Source organism: Ranitomeya imitator, chromosome 5 (genome assembly GCF_032444005.1).
Source record: "Ranitomeya imitator isolate aRanImi1 chromosome 5, aRanImi1.pri, whole genome shotgun sequence".
NCBI lineage: Eukaryota > Metazoa > Chordata > Amphibia > Anura > Dendrobatidae > Ranitomeya > Ranitomeya imitator.
The window spans coordinates 337,138,160-337,152,322 of NC_091286.1; the positions used below are offsets into that span (position 1 = coordinate 337,138,160).

At 41.6% G+C, this 14,163-nt stretch overlaps 1 protein-coding gene across 4 annotated transcripts in view; it reads right to left on the bottom strand.

Annotated features, from left to right (window-relative positions):
- Positions 1-1,963: 1,963 nt before the first annotated feature.
- ORC3 (origin recognition complex subunit 3) overlaps positions 1,964-14,163 on the bottom strand; it is a 113,929-nt gene continuing 101,729 nt past the window's right edge. For all 4 annotated transcript variants that reach the window (XM_069726385.1, XM_069726384.1, XM_069726387.1 and 1 more), the window contains 5 exons: positions 9,018-9,115; positions 8,083-8,224; positions 7,851-7,958; positions 5,203-5,276; positions 1,964-2,363 (listed from right to left, as the gene is read on the bottom strand). In XM_069726385.1, coding sequence (XP_069582486.1) covers positions 2,258-2,363; positions 5,203-5,276; positions 7,851-7,958; positions 8,083-8,224; positions 9,018-9,115 — 528 coding nt within the window. In that variant the 3' untranslated portion in view covers positions 1,964-2,257. The remainder of the gene's footprint in view (positions 2,364-5,202; positions 5,277-7,850; positions 7,959-8,082; positions 8,225-9,017; positions 9,116-14,163) is intronic.

A 14,163-nucleotide genomic window follows, 5' to 3' on the forward strand; every position in this document is an offset into this window, starting at 1 on the left:
GATGAGTCCCCAAACTATGCTACTGTAGATTGTCCTTTTGTCAACTAAATGTAGCTATTGCCGTTATCTATTCTCCTACAGTTATATTTTTTCTTCAGATTACCCTTAGTGATCAGTGGTGGAACACCAGTCATCAGACATTTAGAATCAATCCTGTAGATGGATGATATATTTATTTTGTAGGAAACCTAGCTTTTAAGATCACTATGAACATATTCGGTTTCCTCGCCAAAAAATAAAAAAGAAAAGTATGCAAATTAGCCTATTTTGTTCTGCAAGAGAGCCAACTAGTACCACCTAGGGCGGCACGGTGGGGCAGTGGATAGCACAGCAGCCTTGCAGCGCTGGGGTTCTGGGTTCTAATCCCACCCAGGACAACATCTGCAAAGAGTTTGTATATTCTCTCCGTGTTTGCGTGGGTTTCCTCCGGGCACTCCGGTTTCCTCCCACATTCCAAAGACATACTGATAGGGATTCTAGATTGTGAGCCCCATCGGGGACAGTGATAATAATGTGTGCAAACTGTAAAGCGCTGCGGAATATGTTAGCGCTATATAAAAATAAAGATTATTATTATTATTATTAGATGTGGCAGCTTCCCTATAAGCCAAGGGTCGGACAGTCACTTATTGGTTAGGTCCCTTCTTTCTGCGAGAAAGCCAATTTGCGTCCTCCTCTCCCATGGAACATTGTCTCTAGGTCTCCATTCTCAGCTGTTCTCTTCAATGGGAATCAGGACATCATACCTAACCAGCCAGACTTTTCTTCATACTGATGAGTGGCAAACACCCGAAGCAGACTGTAGATTATTTGCCAATTTATTGTGTTATTACTGCTTAAACCCTTAATGACAGCCAATACGTCTTTTAACTGACCTGAGATATAAGAGAATAGCCTCCCCATACAGGTAACAATCCAGTAGCTGTGGGCTGTACACTATAGCTGACAACTTGCTGCATCAGCCATGATCAGTGTTTGCACCGTCCAAATCTGTTTAACCCCTTAGATGCTGCTGTCAATAGTGACTACATCATTATAAATGGTTAACAGAGTGTGGGGGCTTCCTATTTAACCAAATTGGTGCCCTCAGATCATGATTTTGTGGTCCTGATGTTTGCCATGGCATTTCACGACCAAATAGCGACCTTAGAGTCTGTCGGCTGTTGTAACCTGTTCAGAAGTTAGAGACATTTAGGTGGTAAAAATACACATTTTCATTCCTATCATGACATTTTGCATTAATTCCTGTAAAGCACCAGAAGGGTTAATAAACTACCTGACAGCAGTTTTCAATGACAGGGGGTGCGGTTTTTAAAATGGTATCACGTTTGGGGGTTTCCCAATATATGGGACCCCTAAAGTCACTTCAAACATGGATAGTTCCCTAAAAAAATAAATTTTGCAAATTTCCTTGAAAAAATTAAAAATTGCTGCTACATTTTTAAACCTCCTAAAATGCTAACAAAATAAAATAACATCTTACAAATGGTGATGTAAAGCCGACATGTGGGAAATGTTACTTATTAATGGATTGCTCTGGATTAAAGGAATAATCATTCAAATTTAGAAAATTGCTAATTTAACATTTCTCACATTTTTGATTTTTTTTTATAAATAAACACAAAACATATTGACCTAAATTTACCAATATCATAAAGTATAATGTGCCACGAAAAAAACAATCTCAAAATCACTAGGATTTGGTGAAGCATTTGAGTTATTACCACATAAAGTGACACTCGTCAGATTTCAAATATTTGGCTCTGTTACTAAGGGGTTAAACTTGCATGCCAAAATCAGGCATCTGAACCTGGTTTTAGACCTGTTCTCACGCTTTCCGCCTGTGCCTTATTTTAAATGGGTTTGTCTCTTTTCAATCCACTTCTACATAAGCTGAGCCGCTGAGGTCAATGATTAGCTGCAGCGCCGATTAAGACAGACTGGACAGCGACAAAGACAACGCTTCATTTGGAAACCAAAATTTTTAATGGTGGATTATCAGATTTACTGGATTCAAAAAAAAAAAATTAACTTAATTTATGGACAGTGAGATTATGCAGATTACTTTGTGGGAAAAAGAATACACTAAATAGTTGGCTATTGTTTTGAATGTTTTATATTTCGTAATGTCATCTCCACACAAACAGATTTGATTTGCAATAAGTGAATATCCGGGGATACTTCCCGGAATATGTACAAATTCTATCACAATATAAACAGCGTCAAGTACAAAATACTCATTTTCAAAAGACATTTATTAACATCCACCCCAGGTCAGCCGTGCCACATGGTCAGTCTTCTGCTTTGTAGGCTTCACAAATCCAAGCAGCTCCAGCTCGGAAACCGCCCTGATGAAGCGTGCGCTGAGAAGCCGGTTAAGGAGATCATATTCTCTATGGCCAACCACTTAACAAGTTTATTGCACTTTAAGCGGAAAAAATAAATGGTTAGGTTGTATGTTTACGCCTTTATAATAATAAAAAAAACACAACTACATCCAAATACAGGTTTTTGATGACAGAGAGGAACACAAATGATACGATGCCTGAAAGCAGAAGTGTCTACCTGTTATGGAGGAAAATATTCTCCCACATCAGACTTGCAGAATTGTTGATTTAGGTTATTCACACAAAAGTACGGAACGAGTACTACCACTGACATCGAGTAAAGTACTCGTAAATGTGCAGTGCGAAAGAACATAAGCAACAGTTCCTATGGAAGTAAATAAGGATAGATCCCACTGCACGGATTAAACGTTTTGGAACTTTATTTGATCATGATAAAATTAGACAATTCTTTGTATTTTATCTATGAGAAAAAGGCCAATGTGTCCTGGTGCATGTAGCACCCTCAATCATGGCCAATATAAAGCGTCACAAGCAGATCAATATAATAACTCAACAATACCGCTCTGTTCTACTTTATGAAAAAGTGTCTACTACATGTGGTGTTTCACTTCCAAGAAGGAATGATCGCTTGTGACTAAACTACCTAAACTGTAACCAAATAGGACTGGAATGTAACATGGGCAACTACAGGTCTCAGAATCAACAGCTGTGGATCACAACCGAGCCATGGACCAGCTGTACCTTCATAGAAATACTTTCATCCCAGTTGTAAGACAGCCATAAAAAGTGGCAGGACATGGGATCACTCGGGTGTGTGCACACAACATCTTTTAGATAACTATGAAACTAAAAGTTTTTCAGGAGGAAGACGTTTCTAGACTTCTAGACACTCCGGCGTCTTTTGTCTTGACGAATCTAATTTAGCTTCTTTTAGTTTTTTTTGGTAAGGGTGCTTTCACAATACGTTCTTGCCCATGTCCAATGGTCCCATTGGGGCTTGCAAAACTAGATTCAAGTGTATGCGGCGACGGGGCCATAGACTATGTCGGCACCATTAGAGTAAACGTGGGATCGGATGTTTCATTTTCAGGCGTATAAGCCTACTTGAGGTGGACACAGATGCAGCTTACTCTGAGGTATGTGCACACGTCAGGATTTCTTGCAGAAATTTCCTGAAGAAAACCGGAAATTTTCTGCAAGAAATCCGCTTTTTTTTTTTTTTTTGCGTTTTTTTCCCGTTTTTTTCGCTTTTTTTTAGCGTTTTGCAAGCGAAATTAGCTTGCAGAATGCTAAAGTTTTCCAAGCGATCTGTAGCATCGCTTGGAAAACTGACTGACAGGTTGGTCACACTTGTCAAACAGTGTTTGACAAGTGTGACCAACTTTTTACTATAGATGCTGCCTATGCCGCATCAATAGTAAAAGATAGTATGTTTAAAAATAATAAAAAAAATAGTTATACTCACCTGCAGACAGCCAATCTCCTCAGTGGCGTCCGTTCCTATAGATGGTGTGTGTGCAGGACCTTCGATGACGTCGCGGTCACGTGAGCGGTCACATGAGCGGTCACGCGACCAATCACAAGACGGCGACGTCATCGCAGGTCCTTCACACACACACCATCTATAGGAACGGAAGCGGCAGCGTGCACCGATGAGAGGCAGGAAGACTCCGGGGCCATCGAAGGTGAGTATATCACTATTTTTTATTTTAATTCTTTTTTTTTTTTACCAATTACCGGTATATGGTGCCCAGTCCGTGGAGGAGAGTCTCCTCTCCTCCACCCTGGGTACCAACCGCACATAATCTGCTTACTTCCCGCATGGTGTGCACAGCCCCATGCGGAAAGTAAGCAGATCAATGCATTCCTAGGTGTGCGGAATCCCCGCAATTCCGCAAATTTAATGAACATGTTGCTTTTTTTCCGCAATGCGATTTTTTCGTGGAAAAAAATGCAACATTTGCACAAGAAATGTGGAATACACTGTAAATAGGAGGCATATGTAAGCGTTTTTTTCGCGTTTTTATAGCAAAAAAACGCGAAAAATACTGAACGTGTGCACATGGCCTGATAATCACAAGGTGATAAAACCTTTAAGTAAACAGCCCCACACAGCCTGCCATGTGAGACATTGTTGAATTCTGTGCTTTAACCCCTACCTTCTGCTGTCCTGACATTACATACCAAAAACCTGCTGATGGATTTGCTTTAATGAATCAGGTGCTTATGACTCCAATACAACCCCTCATGAAGATCGGCGGTCTTAATGAATAGGGGCCTTAGATTCCATTTAGACATGTCGAATATCCTCGGAACACTCATTTTCTAATTACCGTCCCATCTAGTTAGGCTGGCAATCACCTGATAAACGAGCAAAATACTGGTGCACCGTGACTGGATCATTCAAGCAGATGATAAAATCATCATTCTCGGCAGCATCATCATCATCATGTGTAAACTGGACATATGCTGCCAATAACTATGATATTCTATGTTCACAGTATGACAGTATTCTCCATCGTTCTGTGCAGATGGAAGTGCGGTCACACTGTGTAACAGGCTATTAATCAGCATACCCAACAGTCAGCCAGTCTAAATACAGCCTTATTCATTTCTTCCCATTATCAGTCAAACGGATAGAAAGAATCCATGTAGGCTGTTTAGCCAAGGCTATTTGTGGTCGAATACCAGTGACAGAATTTGGAATTGAACATGTCCAGGTTATTAATGAGCCGGCACAGATCTGCGTCCAAGTTGTGAGCACAGGACAAGCCTCTGCATGTGCAGCATTTGGGAATGTCCAGCTGCCGCTTACACATTCTCTCTACTTTACACAGACAAATAAAAAGGATACTGAGTCATCTCATCCACTTGCTTCAGGTAATCCGAATCACAGTCATCATCAGCATTAACAACCGTCGCAAATGCCTGTAGATATGTACATGAAAATGGAAATAAGGTGACATGGATTGCTGCAAACTAAATACAGAAAACCCTACGTCATTAAACCTGGCTTTTTTTCCCCATGTAACAAATGAATGAGGATCAATCAAATCTCAGGCTCAAATTATATTAGAATAAAGGTAATAAATGGGGTTCCAAAGCAGTCTTGGTCATTTGTAAAAAATCAAATCACTCAGTGCTATACTATGACTGCATTCACACAATCATGGTACAGATTAATTTCGTGATTGTGTTAACTCCACAACGATTTTGCCAAAATTTTCTACAAAATGGCTACGGTTATGACAAAAACAAAACAATGCGGCCACAACCTGTGAATGCAGTCTATGGAGAAAAGTATTCGAACGCCCCTCTTAATCAGTGAATTAAGTATTTTCATGTTGTCCCATTTGGTGTATGAATTAAAGTACCAAGCCGTGCAGTCTGCCTTTACTAACGTCAGTGAAAGAATGGGTCATCTAAAGAGCTCTCTGATAGGACATCATCATTTTAACAAATCAGATCAACTGTGAGCGATCTAATTGAAAAGTCAAAGTGTTTTTCTCACGCAGCAGTGCCGTAAGTGAGAGCACTGGAGCTCATGGACTCCGGTGAACTCACGGCGGCTCAGTGATACTTTGTGGGAGCGATTAGCTCCTGTCAGTGTAGAGCCGGCAGCCGGGTATAGCGGTCAGATCTCCCGATGTCACTGTTCTACGTGAGATCGCCGTGGGACACTCAGGATTACTTGGACTATGGCAGACAGGTGAGTATATGTCGGTTTATTATTTTACATTATTTCTAGGAGTCGAGGGCATCAGGGATTGGGAGTTAGGTGAGTATAATGGGTTTTAATTTTTATGTGAATGTGTATGTAATTATTTAACTTTTTTTTCCAACTGTGAGCACAGGCGCCGGCAGATGACACTACATTTCCCATCAGAGGCACCTGGTGCCACTGTTATCAGTGACCGCAGATGTAGCCCGATGGGAGCAGTAGTCTCATCAGCCCACGCCTGCTGACCTGTCAGCTTTTTACCGCAGGTCACAGCTGCGGGTCACACTGACATATGACAGCATGACCCTGCAGCTCTCTGACTGACGGTCTTACCGCCGATAAGAACCACGACAGCAGAGTTTTTCAAGCTGTCACACAGATGACCGTGTGGGAAGCATCACAGGAAACCGGTAAAACGCGAAAAAAAAAATCTCAGCAAATCCACAAACATTTTTATACCTGTGTGTGGATTTGACTGACTCAATTGAACTCAATGGGTGAAAAACTCAAAGGAAATTTACTGATCATATGCACAACACTTCAGGATGCTCATTGAATTAGCTTGAATAAGTGTTCCTTAGCGTTTTTGGTCCATTTCCGGCTAGAAAAAAATGCAGCAAAAATGCATCAAAAACACACTGTGTGCACTAAGCCTAAACCTCCTCTGGCATTAACACCAGCAGCTGCATGAAAGCCTTACATTACCAGGCACAATGCCAAGTGTTGGATGCAGTGGTGTAAAGCACACTGCCACTGGATTCTAGAGCTGTGAAAAAAAATGTTCTGTAAAGTGACAATCTCACTTCTTTATCTATAATTTGGGATTTTTTCACTTTCCACGAGAACGATGTCTGCCTGAATACATTGTCTCAACTGTAAAGTTTGGTGGGAAAGGGCTAATATTATGAAGTTGTTTTTCAGGAGTTGTCCAAGACCCCCTTGTTTCAGTGAAGGAAAATTTTAAAGCTTCACAATACCAAAACATTTTGGACAATGAATGCTCTCACTGCAAAAAAAAAACCCCAAGATAATCTTGTAGTTATAACACATTTTAATGGCTACAAAAATAAAATAAGTGATGTTACAAAGCAAGCTTTCGGGACACCTTAGGCCTCTTCTTCAGGTATGGTATAACGGTTTCTGAAGAAACACAAATACATGCTCAAAAGGAATAAAAAGAGGCATGGTATAACAAATGGACATTGGGACAATGTCATGAGTCTAACTTTTTGGGAATAGTTTGAGGAAGGTCTTTTCTGCTCCAGCATGACAGTGTCCCAATGCACAAAGCTTGGTCCCATAAAGGCATAGTTGGGGAAGTTTGGTGAGGAAGATCCTGACTACTCACAGAGTCCCTAACCTTAACCCCATCAAACACCTTAGACATAAGCTAAAAAGAAGATTGCTTGCCAGGCCCTCCAGCATTAGAAGCTAGCCTCACAGATGCTGCTCGGGATGAATGGGCAAACATTCCCAGACAAAACTTACAAGATATTCTAAAAAAACGTTCCCAGAAGAGTGGAAGCTCTTTTAGCTGCAAAATGGGGATCAACTCCATATTAGAATGAATATGGATGTCACAAAATATCCTGTAGGTGTAATATGTAGGTGTCCCAATGCTATTATCCATATAGTGTGCGCTAGGGGACCCATGACAGGTACCATCATACTACTGCCAATGGTCTTCACTAGTATAACCACTTCTGTAATTTGTGGACTCTACCAGACTTCCATAAAGCAGCAGGACACCTAGAGAACATATTGGGTGGCATATTTCATACCTCTAACCAGTCGTAGAGGTTAATGAGTCTTCCACATTCAAGATGCAGCTTGTATGCAATGCAAATATCAGGAGCTGCGCTAGATAAGGCGCCATCATTTTCCAAGGACTAAGTGGAGAGAGGAGAGCAATGTTAAAACTGTTGACTACATATGCTGATGGTTCACCCCCAAATGCATTACAGGCCATACCCATTAACAGATCACACAGGATTACATAACTAGCTTTACTACCTTTAAATATGTTGAAGGGTTGTGCAGAGCGGTGTGCAGGGCGATACGAGGCACAGCATTCAGGTGTTTGCGGAGAACGCTGGCAGCACTAAAATATACAACTTCATACAAAGGCTGATCTTCTGGACGGGTTAAGTGATCTCTGAAACGAGAACCAACCCTGAGTTATTAGCAGAAATTGTATGTTAGTGTAGGCTTCTAGATGGAGCCTGAAAAATTGCATGCAAAAATACGCAGTTATGTTTCTAAGTGCACCATTCTAACGTTTTTGCACAAATGCTGCTTCAAATCTGCACTAAAAAAAAGCATACAAAATGTGAAGAATCATCAACAGAAGATCTGTGGTTGGTTCTCCGAGATGTTTGGAAAAAACAATTTGTACATAGTTTTTGAAGGAATTTAGCAAGTGTACCTCGAAGGATTGATGCTTTCATGTGTCTTTAAAGGCAAAAGGGTGGTCACACCAAATAATGATTCGATTTTAAATTCCCTTTTGTTCATCCACTTTGCATTTTTTTATTGCTAAAAATAAACTTAATACTTCTATTTTCAAAATGATTCGGTATTTTAGGACTATAGCTCAGCCTGCAATAACCATTCTGCCGCCTCACCACCACCCAAGCTGCCGCCTCACGCCCACCCGAGCTGCCGCACTCTCGACCTTCTCTTTCCCATTATCCCGTAGAATGCAAGCCCGCAAGGACAGGGTCCTCTCCCCTCTGTACCAGTCTGTCATTGTAAATTTGTTTACTGTAAACGATATCTATAACTCTGTACGTAGCCCCTTTCTCATGTACAGCACCATGGAATTAATGGCACTTTATAAATAAATAATAACCTCTCTAACTATATATTACAGAAAGATTCACAACCATGTCACACTCCCCTATATGTAAGTATACACTGCCTAAAGAGCCGGATTGCGTGAAACACACCTAACAAGGCCATCAAGAAAGTCCACCACCTCAAGGCGAAGGGATTCAAATTTACTGGGCTTCTTTGTTCTTCTCGTTTCTTTCATTTCTAGCAGGGTCTAGAGACACAAAAGGGATATATTAAATGAGATCCAGCCTGTCTACATAAATATCTTCCATCCTAACATCAGGTTCCAATCAGATGTTTTTCTGACCAACTGGTGAACTCAGATTAGGATCTTTATGGTCTTAAATGTGATCCTGTATCAGAATACCAAAGAAAAAACAACAGTGGTGAGTTATTTTAAATGCACATTTGTGAATAGGAATGTTATCTTGTCTGGTACACGTTATGCACGCTTCAAGAACTATCCTAGAAGGCAAAAGAAAACAAAAAAGTTTAAAAGGCTTTGTGTGGTTTTGGCTTGATAAATTGGTATTTCTATTTATAGATAGAGGTATTAAAGGGAGCCGACCACTTCATTTTGCCCCCACTAAACTGCCCCCAATGCCTTCCAGGTCACGTAATGTGCATCCCTTATATAGGTCTATAAAACGTAATGCCCTAGTATATACAGTGCCTTGCAAAAGTATACGGCTCCCTGGAACTTTTCAACCTTTTCCCACATATGAGGCTTCAAACGTAAAGATACCAAATGCAAATTTTTGGTGAAGAATCAACAACAAGTGGAAAACACAATTGTAAAGTTAAAGGAAATTTATTGGTTATTTTACATTTTTGTGGAAATTCAAAAACTGAAAAGTGGGGCGTGCAATATTATTCGGCCCCTTTAACTTAATACTTTGTTGCTCCACCTTTTGCTGCGATTACAACTGCAAGTCGCTTGGGGTATGTCTCTATCAGTTTTGTATATCGAGAGACTGAAATTCTTGCCCATTCTTCCTTGGCAAACGGCTCGAGCTCAGTGAGGTTTGATGGAGATAATTTGTGAACAGCAGTTTTCAGCTCTTTCCACAGATTCTCGATTGGATTGAGGTCTGGACTTTGACTTGGCCATTCTAACACCTGCATCCACGCAGGCGCAACAAGAAAGACATCAAGTTATGTCAGTGGATGGGCAGCGCTAACTGCGCATGCCCAAGGCCTAAGATCACAGCGCAGGCGCCTGGAAAATTCAATAACGTTGAGGCGGCACCCTGTAAACATGACGAAGTAACTGACGGCTGTGGTGCGTCGGTGTTAGGGGGGAAAGGCCTGCCCCCCGGACGATTTCAAGGTATGAGGGGCAAATTTGATAAAACGATTCTTTCAGCAGTGGCAGGAAGAAGAACTAAAAGAGCCTTTTAGTTACAAACGCCGTGGGGTGGTGGAGGGGGGGGTGACAGGTTCCCTTTAAATGACACTGTTTATGGATATCTTTGAACAATGGCTTTCTTCTTGCCACTCTTCCAGAAAGGCCAGATTTGTGCAGTGTGCGACTGATTGTTGTCCTATGGACAGACTGTCCCACCTCCGCTGTAGATCTCTGCAGTTCATCCAAAGTGATCATGGGCCTCTTGGCTGCATCTCTGATCAGTCTTCTCCTTGTTTGAGATGAAAGGTTAGAGATACGGCCGGGTCTTAGTAGATTTGCAGTGGTATGATGCTCCTTCCATTTCGATATGATCGCTTGCACAGTAGGGTGCCAAGGAAATGCATGGTAAAAATTAAGTAGCAAGCTTTTGAAGGTCTTACCTCCTAATTTTGTTCCTTTTTGGTCATAGATAGTTTATAATTTTCTTTTTGTAAGATTAGTTATCATTTACTGGTTGCTCAATGGCACATCATATTGCAGTTTTAAATGTTTGTTTAGTATTTATCATCATGCATATCCCGCGTTATGTATGGTACGCTATGCAGTTTGCCGATCAGATTAATTGATTTTATATTTTGATAGATCGGGCGTTTCTGAACGCGGCGATACCAAGTGTGTGTGTGTGAGAGAGTGTGTGAGAGAGTGTGTGAGAGTGTGTGAGAGAGTGTGTGAGAGAGTGTGTGAGAGAGTGTGTGAGAGTGTGTGAGAGTGTGTGAGAGTGTGTGAGAGTGTGTGAGAGAGTGTAAGAGACAGAGAGAGAGAGAGAGAGAGAGTGTATATACACACGCACACCTTGAGCAAGTGGTAAATCTAAATTTAATGTCAACATATTTTACATGGTGAACCCTTATGCCATAAGGAACAAATTTGCAAAGTTCATTTTTCCTTGGCACCCTATTGCACAGTGCTCCTTGGGATGTTTAAAGTTTTGGAAATCATTTTGTATCCAAATCCGGCTTCTCCACAACAGTATCACGGACCTGCCTGTTGTGTTCCTTGGTCTTCATGATAATAATAATAATAATAATAATCTTTATTTATATAGCGCCAACATATTCCGCAGCGCTTTACAGTTTAACAGTTTCAAACACAAAAGTCATAAGTAACAACGTTAACAATACAATAATTAAAGCAAAATAAGACGACCCTGCTCGTGAGAGCTTACAATCTACAATGAGGTGGGGGAGATAAAGTACAGGTGTGTATTTACAATGGTGTATTTACAATCATGGTCCAGCCATCTTCAGGGGTTGGGGAATAGATGGGGATAGTGAATGGGCTACACACACACAAACATAACATAACTTTGATTAGTGAACGTGATAGGCCGCTCTGAACAAATGTGTTTTGAGCGAGCGCCTAAAACTATGCAAATTATGGATGGTCCTAATATCTTGGGGTAGAGCATTCCAGAGGATTGGCGCAGCATGATGCTCTCTGTGCTCCAAACAGAACCATGAGACTATCACAGAGCAGGTGCATTTATAGGGAAACTTGATTACACACAGGTGGATTATATTTATCATCATTAGGCATTTAGGACAACATTGGATCATTCAAGGATCCACAATGAACTTTTGGAGTGAGTTTGCTGCACTGAAAGTAAAGGGGCCGAATAATATTGCACGCCCCACTTTTCAGTTTTTGAATTTCCCCCCAAAAAATTAAAATAACCAATAAATTTTGTTCAACTTCACAATTGTGTTCCACTTGTTGATTCTTCACCAAAAATTTACATTTGGTATCTTTATGTTTGAAGCATGATATGTGGGAAAAGGTTGAAAAGTTCCAGGGAGCTGAATACTTTCGCAAGCCACTGTAGAAAAAAGTAACTAAAGATAAAGTGTTATGTCAATTCCCTGCTTTCAGTCATGTTATTATTATTATTATTATGCATTTTTATAGCGCCATTTATTCCATGGTGCTTTACATGTGAAAAGGGGGCAAATATAGACAAGTACATTAAACATGAGCAAAAAACAAGGCCCACAGGTACATGAGGAGGGAGGACCCTGCCCACGAGGGTTCAGTCTGCAGGGGATGGGTGAGGATACACTAGGAGAGGGTAGAGCAGGTTGTGCAGTGGTTCAGTAGGTTGAGGATCACTGTAGGCTTGTCAGAAGAGGTGAGTCTTCAGGTTCTTTTTGAAGGTTTCTATGGTAGGCGAGAGTCTGATGTGTTGGGGTAGAGAGTTCCAGAGTATGGGGGAAGCACGGGAGAGGTCTTGGATGCGGTTGTGGGAAGAAGAGATGAGAGGGGAGTAGAGAAGGAGATCTTGAGAGGATCGGAGGATGCGTGTATGTAAGTACCGGGAGACCATGTCACAGATGTATGGAGGAGACAGGTTGTGGATGGCTTTGTATGTCATTGTGAGGGTTTTGAACTGGAGTCTCTGGGCGATAGGAAGCCAATGAAGGGCTTGGCATAGGGGTGATGCTGGGGAATAGCAGAGAGACAGGTAGATTAGTTGGGCAGAAGAGTGTAGGATGAATTGGAGTGGTGCCAGAGTGGTAGTGGGGAGGCTAGAGAGTACGAGGTTGCAGTAGTCAAGGCGGGAGATAAGGGCATGCACTAGTGTTTTTGTGGTGCCACGGTCAAGGAATGCGCGAATACGGGAAATTTTTTTGAGTTTGAGACGGCAGGAGGAGGCAAGGGCTTGGATATGTGGCTTGAAAGAGGGCAGAGTCGAGGATCACCCCGAGGCACCGGGTGTGTGGGACTGGGGAAAGTGAGCAGCCATTAACATTTATGGATAGGTCTGTTTTGCATGTGGCTAATGCTGGATTTTGCTCAGCCCACCGTAGTTTAAATGATGGGCTGAGCTGCCCCCAATGACACGACGAGTCCCAGGCATGCGCATTGAGGCTTGATGTACATCCCCAGCTTCATGTCCGGTCTGTGCATGCTCTGGGAGCCACGGGTACTCCAGAGGCTGTGTGCTCGCTGTTAGTACGCAGAGCGATGAGAGCGAGAAGAGGCGACATCCAGTGCTACCCAAAGACCGGCATTTACATAGCCCGTAACTAAAGAGTAATAGTGCCTTGTATCTTTTCTTATATACTGGGGCATATAGGATACGTTAGGATGCATATTACATGAGCAGTACAGCACTGGGGGCAGTTAATAGGGCAAAATGACAGGACAGGTTCTCTTAAAATATTATATATGTTTCATCACATACAAACATATCAATAGATAGAACATATATAGGTTTTGTCTAATATCTAGAAATATCTATTTATCAAGCCAAAGCTACATTAAGCCTTTTAAACTTCCTAACATGAGAGGCACTATATTCTTATTTTGCCTTCTATGATAGTTCATGAAGGATCCATTACATGAACTGGTCAGGACAACATTCCTATTTTTTTTTACATTAGCATTTAGGATTGCTAGCTGTTTATTTTCTGCCACATCTCAGAGAAAGGTCTGTGAGTCCGGCTTCCCCCAACCTAATAAAATCTGAAATTGGATATGTCTGTATCTTCTTAGCAGGCTAAGCGACTAAGGGATTCATATTCTGCGTTAACCAGGAAGATAGTAAGTGAGGACACTGAAAATCCTCTCTTCTATGCAAGCCACATGTCAAGCTCTGCCCGTGGACCAAATCTGCAGGGTGGCTATATTTGGCCCACAACGGCACCACTGCCTTCGCTGCAGAGACCGGAGCAGTGGGGGAACGAGGAGAGCTGAGAGTTTTTTCTTTTTTATATGTGGGGCCCATTATACTGCATGGAGGACTATGCAGAGCCTATTATACTGTATGGAAGACTATATGATGCCCATTATATACTGTGTGGAGGACTATGTTGGGGTCACCCTACTTTGCTAAGGGGGTACAGTAGGGTCAT